The sequence below is a fragment of the Scyliorhinus canicula genome, chromosome 7, assembly GCF_902713615.1.
Source record: "Scyliorhinus canicula chromosome 7, sScyCan1.1, whole genome shotgun sequence".
Taxonomy (NCBI): domain Eukaryota; kingdom Metazoa; phylum Chordata; class Chondrichthyes; order Carcharhiniformes; family Scyliorhinidae; genus Scyliorhinus; species Scyliorhinus canicula.
This window is the reverse complement of record NC_052152.1, coordinates 170,104,340-170,123,792: the sequence shown is the minus strand read 5'-3', so window position 1 is coordinate 170,123,792 and position 19,453 is coordinate 170,104,340. Positions and strand designations below refer to the sequence as shown.

Genomic DNA, 19,453 nt, shown 5'->3' with positions numbered 1-19,453 from the left:
ACACCAGGGAAAAACATGGACTTGGCAAATATATCCTTAAAAAAAAACCTGTTGCTATCAAATGAGAGAGGAAAAGAGGGAAGTCATTCAACCCATCCTCACCTGATCGTAACAATATTTATGGTCAGAAACACATAGCCCCTGCATAAATTTAGCTCCTTCCAAAAAGACTACCCAATGGATACAATCATATTAAACAATTATCCTAAAATGCATTATTTTGAAAAAAGGAGTCTGGAAGGTTCATGGATCAAACAGCTTAAACATCGCAATGACAAGATCTGGATTACAACAGGCCATTAATGTTACAATATTATTCTGATAAACTCACCTGCAAAGGCGTCATCCCCAACTCCTGACCACTTCGTCCCTGAGCAATTTTTGACAAGTCATTCACAAGGCGCTCAAATATATTCGCAGCATTTAAATCACAATCATAGTTCACATAAATATCCACTACGCACTGAGCATCTGAAGTGTACAAAGATAGAAATTTAATCTGACAATTGCCTATCGCCCAGTAGTTTTTTCAAACTCAGGAAGCTAATATGCAAGTGATAAAATGTATACAGGATAGTGCCTACAGAAAATTTTCCCTCTAATTTCTGTTTTGCTGTGCTTGGCCTGTTTTTTATATTGTGCAGCCCTTTAAGACAGTCTTGCTGCTTAGAATGCATGCACCTTAAAAGAAACATTGCTTGTGAACAGCGTGATTGTTCCCTGCTCTTTACATTCTAGATTGCTGCACTGCAAAGCACCCAAGAAGCTTGGAGGGAACACTGCATACAGCATATCAGATAGTCAAGAAATGTAATCTCAGTTTAACTAAATACGGCAGTTCCATATGATAAAATATTACGGCTACTTCAAAGGTTCATAAATATCCAATGAAATGGAGCAACTCTACATTGAAACGATGCCATATACAAGAAAGGCTGCAACCTTTTAAAGCAGTTGAATTATAATATGTTAGGTTGAGCACACTTGGATCCAGCTGAAAGCACACAAAAGATTTTCACTGGATGCATCTTTTTATCTTGCCTTCCCATATATTCTGGGAAACGTTGGTGGTTTTCAAGACCTGTTGTCAAATTCAAAACGTACATGGTCCCCTTGGGCCAGTGCCAAATGCTAATCAATTTATACATTTATAAACTTGATCTTTGGATTTACATTCTACTTGTGTTATGAATTTGGGAAATTAGCAAGATTAACAGGGAATTTGGGATGAAAACAAAATAACAGCCAAGTAACCAGACTGGTAAATGTCACGAGGAATAACGAGATCCGATTTGTCCAGTAACAAGATCTGCAGGCTTCTGGAGACATTGACGTGCGAATGGCCATATGAAAAACGTTGTTTGACCAGAGATCAGTGGGGTTACACAAATGATAGCTTCTAAAAGGAAACGATTTTCAGAGATGTTGACAGCCGAATCCACAGGGTGGGATATCAAAGTATAACTGATAGCACCCTCAGTGGGAAAACAGGCTTGTTCTCCATCCAACCATCAGGCAGGCCAGTTCTATCTGTGATCTGAGCAACAGAGGCCTGTTCCAGCTACCATTTAGATGCATAGCAGATTGCAGTTATTTTATTCTAAAAGTCACAGTGTTGCGTCTTTGCTAAACCCGGAAGCGATGTTTCCCAGAATTGGTCACCTAAGCAATATTGTATGGTAACTTTAATCTGGATTTAACCTATACAGAGTTATTAAAATTGGATGTTGCTTGGGATAGGGGTGTCTCAGTGAGTTCAGGGAACGTGAGTATATTTTGGTAACTTCAGATAAATGGTGTGAAAGCTTATTCACATACTTAGATGTCATAGTGTATGGCAGTTTTTTGTCGTGTGCTTTTTTCTTTTACTTTAATAAATATTCTTTATTCACTGTTTACACAACGACTGGGCTGTTTATTCACATTATTCCAAACAAATATACACAACTAAGAATCAGTGTTTCAAGTTATCCTTTGGGGTTTAGAGAGACTCTCGCAGATATCAGCAGCAGGGTTCTCAATATCTGTGCACAGTTCAAATACTAATAAGACCGGATTCAAAAAGCTAGAACCAACTATTGGTTACAAATAGTTTTTTTTTAAAAAAGAGGGCGGCACAGTGGCGCAGTGGTCAGCAGGTAGATCGGCCACGCAAAATTGCCCCTAATTAGAAAAAAATAATTGGGTACTCTGAATTTTTTTTTAAAAAATGAATAGTTTTTAATTCATGCACTTCATTTTTGAGAGAATTAAGATTTTTAACCGGACTTTTCTTCAAGCCGATATTGGTCCTACCAGAAAGGAACGATCATGTGATTATGATTATGTGTTTGGATACTACAATGGGAATTAATACATAGAGAAATAAATTCCATAGCTGTGCTGAAAGCGAAAAGTATTATAAAATAAATTACCTGCACAAATCCTGGTCAGAGTTTGAATGACCATCCACTTATGCTCAAATGTACTTGTGGATGTTTCCAAAATATTTAGGAAAATCTCTTTGAAGAAAACCTGTTCAATTAAGAAAACAGGAAAAAATGAAAAATGAAAATCGCTTATCGTCACGAGAAGGCTTCAATTAAGTAACTGTGAAAAGCCCTTAGTCACCACATTCCGTCGCCTGTCCGGGGAGGCTGATACGGGAACATCTCAACTATCTAAAACCATATAAAAGCTAACTTTTCAAAGATCAATATATTTTTCCAAGTAGAACGTACTTGGCAAGGTGGCACAGAGGATAACTAACTGTGTGGGTTCTCCCTGGGTGCTCAGGTTTCCTCCACAGTCCAAAGATGTGCAGGTTAGGTGGATTGGTCATGATTAATCTGCGGGGTTACAGGGATAGGTCTAGGGAGTGGGCTTTCAGAGGGTTGGTGCCGACTCCATAGGCTGAATGGCTTCCTTCTGCACTGTGAGATTCTATGGATATGTAGACTTGACCAAATCAGAATTATCCTACAATGGCTCAAAAGATAATGCATGCTTTTTTGCCCTGATTTTCCAAGCACATCATATTTTATTGGAATTTTATTTTCTTAACGAGTGTGACTGTAAACCATTCTCAATAAGAAAACTGAGAGAGTTAGAAAAGTCACACCTAAAGGTGGTTTGTTAATCTTGATGGATTTAATTGGTGACTTTCAAAAAATTAATTTTATGGGATGCGAGTGTCATTGGCTGGTCCACCATTTAATCGCCAGTCCCCAACTCATTAAGCTCGTCTCAGTAGGATGAAGACCAGGCAGGGATCTCCAACAGTGTGTGATGAATCAAACCCTGGAACTCCCTTCCTAATAGCACTGAGGGAAATCTGGTTTAACTGGAAATTTGATCTTCTTCTCGGTGGCCTGGCCTCCTCTAGCTGCCTGTCCTCCTGTAGCTGCCTATCTTTTTGTTTTGTGTCTCTGCCAATATTAGTTGTGCTTACCAAGGTGGTCACAGTAACAGTGGTTAGTCATCTGAAGCAAAGTACTCCAAACACGAATATAAAGCATCAAGTTGCTCCAGGTACTTGAGTAAAGCTTCTGGTATTTGAATCCAACCATGTGCCATACTCTGTTTCTGTCTCCATATATGCTGCCAGACCTGCTGGGTATTGCAGGAATTTTCTATTTTATACCTGCTCTTCTAACGTTAATCTGTTGTTAGCTTTCAGCACATATAGTCAAGTAGTCCAGAGAACCAAATTCCTTATCAGTGCAGCATTTCTGACTTCGAGGCAGTTCCTAGCCTACGTGAACAATTAGCTGCTTGGGAAATTACAAGCTTGAAACAATATACTGAGCACGGGGTACAAAACCATTCATAGCTTTTGAAAATCAGGGCACAATGTATTTTACTGTCCGAAGAGTGTTTATATAAAAAGCTCAATTGGTGCTAGATTACACCAAGAGAACATGGATACAGCAAATGCTTTAACATCACGCAAATATACTACTGAAGAAACATTAAAGTCATACCTCAATTTGCATTTTTAAATGAATCTTGAAGTGTGAGAGAAGTGTAAGGAAAATAGCCAGTGAAAGCTCAAACACGTCTGGTACACAGGAGACACCATTTTTGGATAATGCCACACAAAGGTACTGTTTAATTGCATTGATAAACATTTCATTAGTTTTGAAGACAGGCCCAGCATTTTGAAGGACTGAAAGGAGTAGTTGCAGTGATATTATCTTTGACCGCAGTTCATGGGACCTTGAAAAAAAAGTTTGGAGTAAATGTTTAATTTTTTTAAAAACTATGCACACTATCAGACAATATATGAGATGACATTAAATGTTATGGCATGTGCCAGAATCAGTCAAGCCATTGAGCATTCAATATTAAAGACTTATGAATCACTTACAATAAATATTGCAACAATTCTCTATGTTCAGTAGTCAGTGCTTGAAAACTGCAGAATTATTTGCTGATCTTTTTGAATATACAAAATATTTTTCAGTTTTAAATGATTTTTTCCCCCTTAGAAATGCTACTAGATGTGCTGCTGAACAACATACCCTGCAAGCGGATTAATGATGCCTTACTAACCTCTGTGCAGGAAAAAAGAGCTAAGTTTGGTAGTTGCACAACTTTTTGTGATCTCTACTAAAATCAGCTCCAAGTTATGCAGGTAAAATTACAATTATATAAAAACAAATAAATTGCTTCATATAATGACAGAATTTTACATGTAATCTATGGTACAACTTTAAGATGGCCCATTATTGAAAATAATTGACCCAGAAATTGCTGCAATGGTACATTTCACATTGAGCAAAGTGAACTGGATTTTTTAGCACACCTTTCAGATTGCACCATATTTGCATTCCAAATTGCTGGATGTGAGAATTCATAATGGTGCAGCAATGGTAACATTGTATCTGAGACTGCATAAACTCGATACCCAACATTCTATCTCCCTAACCAAAGAACTAAAGCATAGCACTGCTGCCTCACATCGGCAGGAACCCAGGTTCAATTAGGGCCTTGGGTGACTGTGGAGTTTACGTGTTCTCCCCGTGTCTGCACGGGTTTCCGCTGGGTGCTCCGGTTGCCTCCCAAACTCCAAAAATGTGCAGGTTATACGTGGTTATGGGGATAGGGTGGGGGAAGTGGGCCTCAATAGGGTGCTCTTTCAGAAGGTCAGTGCAGCCCTGATGGGCCAAATGGGCTCCTCCTGCACTGTCGGGATTCTATGGATAGAGAAGGAACAGAGTAAAATACAGTGAAATAGGGTGAATTAAGATCAAATTGTATGCAGGAAGAGGCACCGAAAAAGGATTGAGAGGATAGAGGCAAAGAATGAAAAGGAAAAAAAATAAGAAAAAGCAGAAGAGAACATTGAAACCCAATTGAGAATTATGTTGATTCTCGAGAAATTATTTGAGTGGCTAGCAAGGTAGACATTTGAAACGCAAAAACATTCTTACAATATACACTGCATCCCAAAAATATTTGCCACAAAAACATTATTTTAATTATCTTAATTTCTGATTGTTAAATCTCAGCTTTGTATCCTCAAAATTACTGCTTCTGACATTAGCAGGAATGCAGGTGACAGGTCTGGCATAAAAAGCCTGCAATGACAAGTTTTTTTTCAAAACTTAAAAGAAAAGGAACAATTTAATTACTTCACTTGCTCCTTTCTGGGCATCCAAGGTTGAATGTAATTTCAGGACCGTAAATCAAGTCATGAACAGGATCAGAATAATATGCATTACTGGCCCGAAATGGAAGATTAATTTGCATTCATATCACAAATCCAGGAATTTAATAGTGTGTAAATAATTTCAATCAGCAGGTTCCCAACAACATCACACTTTGTTTGGTTTTGTTGCTGCACACATCGTCCAGCAATTTGTGGAGAATGAAAACTCTTGGCATAGATCCTCTTCTCCACAAATTACCTGATATTTTGCAAACTTTTGCGACTGATGTTTTTTTTGAACAGCTAGTCCAGATTGCAGTGTCTAATTTATGTACAAGAAAACATTTTTTCACATCTTGGCATTCACTTACTTTGGATCTGGAGGTCCATCACTTAATGGCTTCATGGAAAGCTTACAAAGTGATCTGAACACCAAAAACGCATCTTTCTGCAAAATGTGTGAGAATTTAGTACTGACTGGAGGTGGTACCACAGCTTCAGACTCCTAATACCAAAACAAAATGCAATATTAAGTCAGAGTTTCGATATTTACTGCAGCTGCTTCATTTAAATTTCTCAGGTTCTTCCATCTACCTGTACCCTTAAACAGGCAAGCACTTCAACAAGGTTTTCAATGGGCCAAGAGGCGAATATTTAATTAACTTAAGGACATGGGCATAAAACAAACATGACAATAGGGAGTGGTTATATACTGCCGCTGGTACGCATCTGTGTTAGGGGGTTTAATGATGGATACAGTGCATTGTACTTTAAAAAAGGAGAAGAAAGGAAACTGTTTATTGGCTTGACCTGTGCTCAGCATATGTTGAGCACTGATGGTGCAGTGCTGTAGATTTCTGGAAGATATCATAGTTGGTCTTTTAACTTTTAAAAAAATGTTTTATTTACAGAAGCAAGAGGAAAAGAAAGCATCAAAAGGCATTAGCATTATGAATAACAAAATCATTGTGCTTTTGAAGTGGATAAACCACACTGTAACTTTACGTATAAATGTCAAAAAAGATTCAAGTAACTATTGGCAAGACTAAGTTCAAAACATGCATCTGCATTTTATGACAATTGATACATATTAATGATAATCTTTTCATTCTGAAAGTGTGAAGTAGATACTGAACAATTAGAATTGTCTACAGATTTCTGTTTGCTGAACTTTACTTTTAAAAGAGTCACATAAATAGTATATCGGCATACATAAAGATAAACAGCCAGAAAAGTTCAAAACACAATATTTTTAAATTTCTCTAAGTGGTTGAACCGGGAACGGTCTCAAATTTGATATCTGATGTACAAAGAGATTAAGAGAGAAGTAAAAAATTGTTGAGGAAGCCAAAGCAAAACTATGAAATTAAATGAGCAAGCCAAAATATTCTATACGCACATTATTTAAAAGAGTAAAATCCCGATGGGAATATGGCCACTAAGAGATGGACAAGATTAAATCACAGGCAGCAATGACTAAGTGGCAGGAATATAAATAATTACTTTTGTTCAGTATTTATTTATAAATGTGTTTTTTTATTGGGTTTTTGAACAAGGTATAATTACCGTTATGTACACAGAATAAGAAACATATATATACACATATTTAGAAGAGAAGGGCACACCCCAACATAAAATACAATAAAATATGAAATAGAATAACTGGTAGGGTATTGTGCACCAGCTCGACAGCAGCAGCTCTGAATACCTGGCAAAATTATTTACACCACGTAAGTAGGCGACTGTTTGCGGGGGGGGTTGGTGGCGGCGGCAAATATACATCTGGGTGCCGGGGAGGTAATTACAGTGTGCTTGTTCAGTATTTAGCAGGGAAACAGAGCAAGTGAAGATATCAGTAGATGAGATTCTTTTAAATGTGGTTTTATCATTTCTGAAAAGGAGAAATAGTAAACTAATAAAAGTCAAAACGTGAAGAAAGTCTGTGGTTCGGATGGATTGCATCAAGGCATTTTAAAAGAATCGAGAGAAGAACAAATAGAGACATTATTTCATATGCTTAACAATTCACTGAAGAATGGATCAGTGCGATGGAAACATTTTATATATTATAAAGAAGATGTAGAACAAGTTTAGAGAACTATGGACCAGCCTGCTTAATCATTTTTGGTACGAAAAATAATGTAATCCCCACTGAAGAACACCTAGAAACCAAAAATATAATAAGAGCAGTCAGCATGGAGCAATCATGTTGAATTCTTAGACAAGGTAACTGAGAGAATAGACAAGGCCGATATACAAGTAATTTAACTGGATTTTCAAAAGATCTTCAATTGGGAGGGTGTCACATGCTGTAGGTGCGGGAGCAGCTGCATTTTCACAAGCTCTGGTGCTACTCCTCAGTTATACCTCTTTTTAATCCTGAATCACAATCCTTAATTATCTGATCCTGATGTGTTGTGTATGATTTGTGCTAGGTTCCTGGAGGATACTGGTCAAAGTGTGGCGATAAGGAGCCCAGTTAATTCAATAAAATGCTCCATTGATTGAGGCAGTCGGAAATGGCCAGAGTGGGACTCAGTTCGCAGTGGCAGTTTTGTTGGTGAGCAGGCCTATGCTTCGGCGATGCCACTGGCATCAAGATGATGGCTGCCATTGTGGGTAAAGTCGTGTTTGGCGGTCTCAGCTACCCAGCACAGATTATCTTCATATTGACGAACTGCAATATATCCTAAAGAGAATGAATGAAGCGAAAAAGAGAATCCGGTTAATCGATGAGGCAGATTCCTTGGCGGGAGCTCGTTAGTCCTTGAAATCCAACTGCATGGTATGCCGAACATCCTGGTTGATTCAGGGAGATGGGGCTGGAGGAGTATCCATGCGCCCGGTATCTCGAGGGGAACTGGGGATAAATTCCAGGCTGGGTTTAAGAACTGGCTGCCAAGCCTGCGCAATCTTGATTTGAAGGCTGGCCATTTCAAGTTCAATAGAGCACATTGTATCCGGTTTGAGGCCCGAGGTTGATCGGAGACCACGACCACGGGTCTTACATTGACTTGTCCTCTGTTTTCATCGGGAAGGGGTGGAAGCGGTCAGATATGACATGTCTTTCATCACCCACTGGGTCTAGGTGTCTTTTTACCAGAGCTTCGGGATGACGACGTGGCAGAGGTGCAAAGGCTTCGGTGAAACTCTGATTGTTGTTGTTTAATGATCCTGGCATGGCTTTGGCCTTTCCGAGCTCCATGCATTGTTATATTATCCTGCAGTTCATCATTAATCCTGAACTTTGTTCCCTTGTGATTTTACCCTTTGTTTTGTGTTATTGCCTTTTATTCTGACACAGCTATATTTACATATGAGCACAGAGGCATATGTTGCGTATTATGCTGTTATACTGCAAAGATTATGCAGAAATGGTTGTATGACATGAGGATTGTGTAGTATTTACCTGGTTTTGCTTATTGTGGCTGTTACAAGTACATTTTTTGGTACCCTTCATTTTTCTTTTTAAATAGATGCCTAACGTCACAGCAGCATGGCAGGTAGGTGGTTTGGTATGGAGGTGGCTGATATGGCCTTATACGTCCTCATTGTGTGTGAGAATGACCACCGTTAGAACTATTGGTGTTGTGATTTTCTTTCGTACTTTATTATTTTAGAATCTTTGCTCATCTCCTGTGAAAGTACAGATCATGTATCCTGGAAAGGACTGAGTTCGTTTTTCTGTTTCTATCATTGACACCTCTGATGTTACAGAAGTAGGGGGAAATATGTACTGGTATACACAGAGAGGTGGTCGGTAAAACCTGTTGGAAAATTAGGCTGAATGGAGGAGTTGGTCACCCTTCTCCAAGTAGTCTGATATAGGGACTTCCACCCTAACCTTCTTGAGACCTCGGCTCCTCTTGGGGGCAGTATCCTGTTGCGCTTGGGGTTATGCAGATCTGTTTCTGATACCCTTTCTGCCAAAGTGTATATTGCTGTATCATGTCTAACGTCTATTGGCTAATTCTGGTGTTCCTTTCCCTCTTGGTTTCCTTTCTTTACTTGGGTAGGTGATGTGCCGATACAGGCTCTGATTTGTTACATTTAATTTTGTTTGGGGGGGGGGGTCCCTTACCCTGTTGGGAGGAGTTGTGTTTCTCCCCAAGATATCCTGTTGACGCGTGTCTTGACAATTCTTCTCCTCGTCGGCAGGGTTCCCTTACTGGAAAGTGGTTTACATTTTCCGGTGATGGTGAGGCCTGAACGATGCTTCTGATTTTGTTGTATACGAGTGAGGTTTGTTGTGTTGAGAGACTTGATGTGGTGTAAGAATCCTTGGGGCTATTCCTGGCATTCCTCTCTTTTCAAATTAGGTTTCAATTTTTGCTTTCTCTTCATTGCCCTGAGGAGGAGGGCGAACACCAGAGTGCCATGTGCTCATTGCTTTATCCTGCTATTGTAAGATCCACTACTCTTTTTGCTTTCCTTTTATCCTTTCATTTTCTGTATGAAAAGAGGCACTGACCACAAGGATTACAATCCAATTGTATGAATGCTTGCTGGTCTTCTCTGTATGTGGAATCTTGATCAGTGTGCTATACTAGATTTTGGAGATTTGTTCTGTCTTGTGGTTAAATGCAAGATACCCCGTTAGAGCTAATGGGTGGGATTCCCCCATGCCGCACCGTTTGGGAGAATCGCAGTTCCCGCCAGATTTTCGCACAACGCCGGTCCGACGCCGTTCCGCCATTCTCCCAACCGGCGAAAACAGCATCATCGAGTTTGGCACCGTGCCGCCCAAAGGGCTAAGTTTGGCGATTCTCCAGCCCCCCCCCCCCCCCCCGGGTATTCAGCGGCGGGCCGAAGTCCCGACGCCGTGACCCTTCAGGTGCCTGGACCGCTCTGGAGGGGCCTTCCAGTACCATTCGGAGAGGGTCGGTCGCATCGCTGTTGTCTGCTGCATCCTGCACAACATAGCCCAGCAGAGGGGGGCGATGTCCTGAAGAGGAGCAAGAGGAGGCACAGAGGGAGCCCGATGAGGGCGGCATACCTCTCAATGAGGAAGAGGAGGAGGATGGGGGGGGGGGGGGGGGGGGGGGGGGGGGGGGGAACAGACGCGACATGGGGCTGGATGTGGCCGGGATGCTGCACGACGCCACCGGGTTGGCGAGCGAGCACGCGAGGCTTTGATCGCCGCCCTTTCACCAACTAGGGGGGAGGGCCTCGCTGGGCACGGGCACTTGCACCACCCAGCAACCCCAAATGCACCACCCAGCATCCCTCACACCATCCGACAACCCTCGCTCCCACACCACCACATGCACAGCACTCTACACCTGGGGCACAACGGGATGGTCCCACACGATTGCTTGTAGAAGCGGGTGTGATCAGTGCCATGTTCAATGATGACAATGCGCTCTGCGATGAGCTGTGAGCTCTGGATCGTTAGACAATGTCTGACTCATGGCCACACCTACACCCTAGACATGGGTGGTCCGTGTATGCGTCATGGACACTCCTTCACGTGGCCATGTGGGATAGCTGGCATCAGTGTTCCGAGGACGACAGGGGGGTTGGAGGGTGGGGGCAACACACACCCGGCCTCACCGTTGTACCAACCTTCGACCCCAGCGCCACACGTTCCCCCTTCACGACCCCTCAGGCACCGGACATAGCACAGAGGCATCTAGGTTTGGTGTAACAGTGACTTTAATCGTGACATTCACATACAAGTGCCCGAGCCCCTATAACTCACCTGTGCCCTGCACCCGTGCTAACTTACTAAGTGTCGAACATCTTTCTCTTACGGGCCCTACCACTACGCCTTGCTGTTTCCGCAGATGGTACAGCAGGAGTGGAGGCGGACTGCTGAGACTCCTGCCCTGCAACTTGGCTCCCTGTCGGCGGGCGTTTCCAGGGGCGGCCCGGCTTGGATAGGCCAGGCTGCTCGGAGGGCATGTTGGATGGCATGGTGCCACCGTTCTGCCCGCTGCCCACCAGATGCACCAGTGACGGGATGGGAGAGTCCGAGGATCCGCGGTGTTCTGGGACCTCCCTTGCAGGAATCATCGGGACAGGCCCCAGAACCTACTCCTCCCTCAGGGTGCTGGGTGACCCCTGGGCCTCACTATGGTATGGTGGTGCAAACGGAGACAAGCCCCGTGGCACCACTGACACCTGGCACTGCCAGTCCTGGAGTCCCACTGTGGCATTGACCAGGGTTTGAACATTCGCAGCGATGGAGCTCAGAAAATGGGCCATCCCAGTCTGGGACTGCGCCACCTCCCTCTGGGCTTGTGCGATACATCCAGCACGTGGACAAGGCCGCCGATACTCTCACCGATGGCCTGCTGAGACTGGGCCATGGCCTGCCGAGATTCGGCTAGACCCCAGAACGCGTGCGGCAATGTCCAGCTGGCTCTGGGACGTGGCTGCCTATGAGGGGGTGGTCCTGTCCTGGGTCATGGATGACACGTGCACATGAAGCCCCATGTCTTACAGAACCTGACCCATGGCCGAAACCGTTGCTCCCATTGCCTCCACCGCGGATGCCACTCGTGCGGTGTCGGCCTGGGTGGCAGCTATGACCAGCACCACACCCTGCTTCTGGACGCGGATGGACTCCTCCAACTGCGTCTGCAGATGCTGGCCGTCATCCCGTTGTCCACTCCAGTTTCTAAACGCATCGGGTCTGTGGGTGGGTCTGGTAAGTCAAGGAACCCGGGAACCGTCTTGGGAGCAGATAGGTGCTGGGGCTGGGCTGCCCTCCGACCGTCCAGCCCCTCGGCTGCTCGGCTGTGTGGTGCACACCAGTCAGCGTCCCAGAAGCCTCATCACTAATGTGCCCAACCAAGGTGAGGGTATCTGCGGTGGAGGAGGGTGTGGGTGACAGCAGTGACGCAAGGTCCATGTCCTCATCGAACCTCAGGTCTGGGGTCTCCTGGGTCGAACCTTGGACCAATGGACATTGTCTCCGGCCCATGTGAGGGGCCCTGTCCTGTCTGTCCAACATATGTTTGGCCGTCCTCTGTGCGTCACTGTCCTGACTCTCCGTCCTTTCTGCATCCATTTCACGACCGTCAGTGTCCTGACTGTCCTCTGTTCATCACGGTCGTTTGTGTCTGTCCTCTGTGCGTCTGTTTCCTATGCCCCGGCTTCGGATGAGGGCCCTCCTGTCTGTCTTCCTTCCCCTCCCTGGCGTGCGTCCCTGTGGGCGGCTTGACATGGACCTGGACAGCAGTGGCTTGTTTGAGGCGTGTCAGGACGATCGTCGGCTGGCCCCGTCTTATCCTGCAAGGTGAGGGGGTGACTCTCGGGGTACTTACCCTGGCCGCCCTTGTCAGTTCATGCAGTTTCTTGCATCACTGCTCTCCAGTACGTGGAGTGTGCCCCAAAGCGCTAATGGCGATACCCACATCACACCAGTTGCGCCTGACTGAGGTGGCCAGGTGCCGGTAGCCACGGCTTGGGCACAGGATTGCCCTCCGCTCTTCCACTGCGTCCAGCAATATCTGCAGATCATAGTCCCAGAACCTGGGGGTGGCACGGCGGGGCTTGGCCATCTCTCCTGTGTCGGGGCCTGTGCGCTTTTCGCGCACATAAAGTGAAGCAGCGTCACGTCATCCGGGTGTCATGCGCTGACAGCACTGCTCTGGTGCCACGCCATCCCATTTCTCACGGCGCTGCTGCTGGCCCCTTTTCGGGGCCTGAATCGATGCTGCCGGCTGCCCGTTCGCGCCGTCATTTTACGCGATGGCGTTCACGACGGCGCGGACACTGACGCGGCATCGGAGAATCCCGCCCAATGTCTTGGTGAATTTTTTTTGTATGTCTTTTCCTGGCTTCTGCAAAGGTACAGGCAAGTCTCATATCCGAGAAAAAGAGATTATAATACATTGCCGGTACAACTGGAGTTGGAGGAGGTATGTTTTGGTGCACACCCGAACAGGATGCAAAAACCTTATTCGACATTTTCAGCTGTATGAGCAAACGCTATCCAGTAAAATGGTGCACCCCTTCACATGTTTTCATGGCTTTATCCTCTTCCCCCCCCCCCATTTTCAAGCTTATCTGTTCACTGCCTTTTAAACGGAGGGACCACGTTTAATAATTACACTGAACCAACTGGTGCTCTCCTGACTTTTTCTGCATTCATGTATGCAGAAGCATACCGGCACCTGTGTACCAGTTTTGAGGATTGCTTGCATTCTTTGTAAAAATGGAAAACTCTAATAAAAATACATATTTAAAAAAGGACCTCCAGTAAGGTGTCCTTCAGTAGACTAATGATAAGAACAGAGCATCCGGAGTGGGGGACAAGTAGCAGAATAAATAGTTAGCTGGCTGTAAGATAGAAGACGTTCAAGAAGGGTAAAGAGAAGCAATTCAGAGTGGCAGGTGATGGAAAGTGATATCCAAAAGGATCAATGCTGGGACTGTTGTTCACAACTGAAATTAACAATTTAAACCTTGACACCAAATACTTTAGAGGAGTGGGAGAGAGTCAATACCGAGGAGTACTGCAACAAGACAACTTCAAATAACTTGCCGAATTGGCAAACAGATTTCAACACAAGTGTGAGGTATTGCAATTTGCTAAGAAAACTAGGGTCACATATTACTCAGAAACAAAAAGCCAACTAGGGTAAACAATTAGAGGGATCTGGGAGTACAAGTACACAAATCACTAAAAGTATCAATGTAGGTAAAGACAAGAAAAACAAAACTAAACATTTGGATTTATAACTAAAGTAATGAAAAAAATAGAGAAGTTACATTAAACTTGCATTGGGGGCAGCACGGCGGCGCAGTGGTTAGCATTGTTGCCTCATGGCACCGAGGACTGGGTTCGATCCGGCAGTTCAGGGGTGAGAACGGCAGGTCGGGGCAAGTAAGAGAGGTCGGGCGTGAGAGTGACAGGTCAAGGGTGGAGGAGGTCGGGTGGCAAGCCAAGGGTCTAGGTGGGGCTGTAGGAAGGCACCTAAGTAGATAAGGGGCTAGGGTGGGACAGACATATAGACGGGGGATCAGTGGGGAGCCGCGAGTCAGTGGCTTAGTTACCCAGTGGTTGCAAGCAGTTTTAAATCTAACTTTTCCTGGGTAACTATTCAGCTGAGAGAGTTAGAACACTCCAAGTCTCTGACTTTAACTAGCAGTTGCAGAGGTCTCCAGAAGCAGGAGAAATCGCCCATCGGAAGTCCAAACTTCCAGGACTATTTGACACAGTCAGCGTGTTAGGATCTCGGCAGAGTCCCCCTCCTCATTCGCCGGAATACCTTTGGGAAACAATCTTTTTGAGATTGCAAGATCTGAGCCCTGTATTTAAGTGGAGGCTATATAAGCAGATAGGGAAGAATGGAATGAAAGATTGGTATAATTAGATCAGAAAAGGTTTGAGTGGAGCAGAACCACCAACACAAACTGATTGGGCCAAAAGTTCTATTTCCGTGTTGTATATTCCAAGTACCATTTTCTGATTTTGCTGATCTGAGACACTCCTGTGGTACAGCTGTGCGACAGCAGACACAGTGCTCCAGAGCTACGGCAAAGAAAATCCATCAGAACATGTGCTTCTAATCTTTATTCAGTCACCCTTCCTGGAAGTGTGTGTGGACCTCTGGTAAGCAAAGATTAAACCTTGTCTATCGATGCTGTCGTGACAACGAATTATAGCCTGTATTATGTACATATTGAAGTCTTCGGTAGAACATGTATTTTAAAAAAAAAGGACATAGAAGCAAAAGCTGGCGAATACTACAAAGCGACTACTTTTTGGAATTCTTTTGTGGATTATACTAAGTACCGAGAGAGACAACAGAACATTGCACTCTTTCTCAGATGCATTGCAAAAACTGAACTATAATTTCCTGTGGAGATAATGGAAGCTGATGGCCATCGCAGCCGAAACCATCTCCTCAGTGTTATACCTCAGACATCTGTGTGTTTTTCCCTTCCATTAATACACAAGGAAGCAGGTTAAAAACCAACTGCCACCCTGATCTCTGTGCACTCGTCTGGTGTTTTCACTCAACTATGGTGGTGCGTGCTGTGTAAGTTACGGCTGAAGAATGTTAACTAGGCATCCCTGGGCAGCAGGGTGGCGCAGTGGGTTAGTCCTGCAGCCTCACGGCGCCGAGGTCCCAGGTTCGATCGTGGCTCTGGGTCACTGTCCGTGTGGAATTTGCACATTCTCCCCATGTTTGCGTGGGTTTCGCACCCACAACTAAAAAAAAAATGTGCAGGCTAGTTGGATTGGCCACACGAGGTCAGAGGAGGGTAGCACATTTGACATTTATGGATGAATTCTGGCAGAAGTTTTGCCTTCAGTGGAAGGGCTAACTGCTAGGTGGGAGAAGCTGGGGCCCATAATAGATGATGCGTGGAGAGAAGCGCTTCACAGTGTGAATTCCATGTCTTAATACGCGATTCTGGGTTTGATCCAGCTTAAAGTGGTGTTAAGGGCACACCTGACCAAGTCTAGGATGAGCCATTTCTTCTCGGAATTGGATGATAGGTGTGAGCGCTGTTCTGGGAGTCCAGCCAACCATGTGCACATGTATTGGTCTTGTCCAAAGCTTCTGGGTCTCCTTCTTTAGCACCATGTTGCTGATTTGGAATATCATACTGGAGCCCTGTCCGTTAATTGCCATGTTTGGGGTGTTAGACTCGGCGGGGCTGCAGACAGGTGTGGGGGCAGATGTTCTTGCCTTCAGCTCGTTGATTGCCTGGAGGCGGGTTCTGCTGTGGTGCAGCTCTGCATCTCCACCCAACACCTCAGTATGGTTGGGAGACTTGATGGAGTTTTTGTACCAAGAGAAGATGAAGTACATCGTGAGGGATTCAGTCAAGAGATTCTGCTGGATGTGGCAACCTTTCATAGTTTGAGTAACTGGTCACTGCCAGTTGTGTTTTTTTTGGGGGGCGGGGGGAAAGAGTTGTTGGAGGTTGTGTTGGTGTTATTTTTAATGCCTTTTTCTGTAAATTGTATTTCGTTTGTATAAGTGATCTTCTGTACTGAATTATGAAAAGGAAACCTTTTGTCCCTTTGTTTCCCCATTTATCTCACATCCCAATTCTGTCCTTGATTTAGGTCAAGCAATAATGAAAACTATACATCCATAAATACAACTCAAATACATGTTTGCACAGATGGTTTTTAACAATTATACCTGGTGGAACCACAGCTCCAGCTGGGGAGCACAAAATAAGCACTTAGTACCAGAGTCCTTGGAAAATGTGCAGACTTGATTCCAGCAAAAAATATAATTAGGCTCCTTACCTGGATATCATTATATGGTACGGATTGTCTATCAATTGATGAAGTGCTATCAGGCGGTGGCAGACAGCCTTCAGGGATTCCATTGGTTTGCAGGTTTTCAGTGCATTCAGCAGCAGCCTCATTTTCTAAAGCTGCTTCCATAGTTCCATTTTCTTCGTTTTTTGCTTCTACCTCTTAAAAGAAAAAAAATCATTGCCAAAAAAAAATTTTCTGCACAGTTTGTTCAATAGCTACGGAAAATTGTATAAATGCACTTTGGTGTCTTCTAAAACTGCCCCATTCAAACATTTCTTCTAAGATTAATATAATTCTTTTGTTTCCAACTACTTTAAACAGTTTTCATCTGTTAGTAAGAATTTGCTCAGTTCTTGCAACTTTTCCAATTTTAAACAGTTTACTTAATGCAAACAAGTTAAGAGATTTCTAGTTCCAGAGCATGTGTCTGTGGAATGTTTGATTTTAGGACATATCTGATTTTCCAATACATTTATCACTATTGGTTTCCAAGGGTATATTGACATTTCTTATCTTTACTCATAGTAATGCATGTCTAGTTTAAGACGGCCACAGACCTACTGTAGATAATGGGAGGCACATTAACTTTCATGAAATTTTCTGATGTTAATCTTGTGCTGGCTGTTCTAAAGCTGGTGAAAGTGATCTGGCAACAACTCATCCACCAAATTTACATGCCTGTAAGACACACCCAATTTCCACATGGCAGCTTAAAATCAGAAGTATTTAAAAAAAAGAACTGTGCAGATAAATAAAATTATTTCATCAAGATCTCATGAATTACCTGCAGTCACAATGGCCACCACTTCTTCCAATATTTGTCCTACAATATCTTCCGTTTTCACATCTTCCTCATTACTTTCATCCTCATTTCCTTAAGTTAAAACAGTGGTCAGAGTTAAAGATGGAAAGTAGATAAAACACTGAATTATGCTTTAAAAAAAGGTATTCCTTCATGGAATGTGGGCGTCGCAGGCTGGGCCAGTATTTAATGCCCTCCCTAATTGCCCTCAAGGGGGCAGTTAAGAGTCGAAGTTGTTACTGTGGAACTGGGGTCACATGTGGGCCAGACCAGGTAAGGATGTCAGAATCCTTCACTGAAGGACATGAGTGAACCGGATGGGTTTTTCCGACAATCGGCAATGGTTTCATCGTCATTGTTGGGACTTTAATTCCAGATTTATATTGAATTCCAATTTCACCATCTGTAGTGGTGGCATTTGAATCTGAGTCCCCAGAACATTACCCTGGGTCTCTGGTTTATTAGTACAGTGACAAAACTACTATGCCACCACCTCCCCATTTAATATCAGATAGGCACTAAGTTTGGAATTTGTAGCGGTACACACAATAGAAATAATAGGGTCCATTGATTATCATTTAGATGCATTCATAAACAAAGCAAGTGTGATAACATTGGGATATTTTCCCCCTCAGTTCCTGGGTGTCATACAGTGCTTTGGATGTACAAATGCTCTATTTCCAAAGTTTCCGTCAATGCTGCAATGTGCCAAAAATACAATGACTTCCTTTCCTTTCCTCAAATGTCATTAAATCAAACTGTGATCAGGATACCCAAGAAAAACCTGTGGCCAATGCACCTTTTGGGCAAAGTTTTGTTTCACTGAAGTACTATGACATCACCAAAACATACATAGAAGATTACAATGCAGCAAAACAATGCTAATTTGAACATGACCAATCTGCAGTTCTGAAATTGAACTTGAGAGACCATCAAATGACTATCAAGACTGAGCATACATTGGGGCAGCATGGTAGCATTGTGGATAGCGCAATTGCTTCACAGCTCCAGGGTCCCAGGTTCTATTCCGGCTTGGGTCACTGTCTGTGCGGAGTCTGCACATCCTCCCCATGTGTGCATGGGTTTCCTCCGGGTGCTCCGGTTTCCTCCCACAGTCCAAAGATGTGCAGGTTAGGTGGATTGGCCATGATAAATTGCCCTTAGTGTTGGGTGGGGTTCCTGAGTTATGGGGATAGGGTGGAGGTGTTAACCTTGGGTAGGGTGCTCTTTCCAAGAGCCGGTGCAGACTCGATGGGCCGAATGGCCTCCTTCTGCACTGTAAATTCTATGATATATAATGATAATATATACACAAAATTCTTTCAGAGCGAAGAAATTAACCCTTATCCACAGACCAGTATGTTCAGTTACCAGCAATTGAGGCTGTGAATGGGGTTGAACTGAACGAATTACAAAGAAATCCCTCCAAGTTTAAAAACAGCAGCTGAAGCATTATCAGGAAAAGAAACTGGAAGGGAATTTTGTCTTTTAAATAATACTGCAGTGGAGGATAGAATCACAGCCAACTGTAGGTCTACTCCACTCCTTTAAATGGCAGTTCTCCTTCTTAACTCCCAATTTAGTTTTTTTTAATAACTTTAGAGTATTCAATTCATTTTCCAATTAAGGGGCAATTTAGCATGATCAATCCACCTACCCTGCACATCTTTGAGTTGTGGGGGCGAAACCAACGCAAACATAGGGAGAATGTGCACACGGACAGTGACCCAGAGCCAGGATCGGACCTGGGACTTCAGCACCGTGAGACTGCAGTGCTACC

The 19,453-nt window shown here is 43.8% G+C and overlaps 1 protein-coding gene across 1 annotated transcript in view; it reads right to left on the bottom strand.

Moving 5' to 3' along the window:
* LOC119969530 (brefeldin A-inhibited guanine nucleotide-exchange protein 2-like) overlaps positions 1 to 19,453 on the bottom strand; it is a 141,572-nt gene that overhangs the window by 57,816 nt on the left and 64,303 nt on the right. The window contains exons 7-12 of the mRNA XM_038803245.1: positions 17,656 to 17,745; positions 16,857 to 17,029; positions 6,004 to 6,137; positions 3,963 to 4,197; positions 2,415 to 2,514; positions 332 to 471 (exon numbers count right to left, since the gene is read on the bottom strand). Coding sequence (XP_038659173.1) covers positions 332 to 471; positions 2,415 to 2,514; positions 3,963 to 4,197; positions 6,004 to 6,137; positions 16,857 to 17,029; positions 17,656 to 17,745 — 872 coding nt within the window. The remainder of the gene's footprint in view (positions 1 to 331; positions 472 to 2,414; positions 2,515 to 3,962; positions 4,198 to 6,003; positions 6,138 to 16,856; positions 17,030 to 17,655; positions 17,746 to 19,453) is intronic.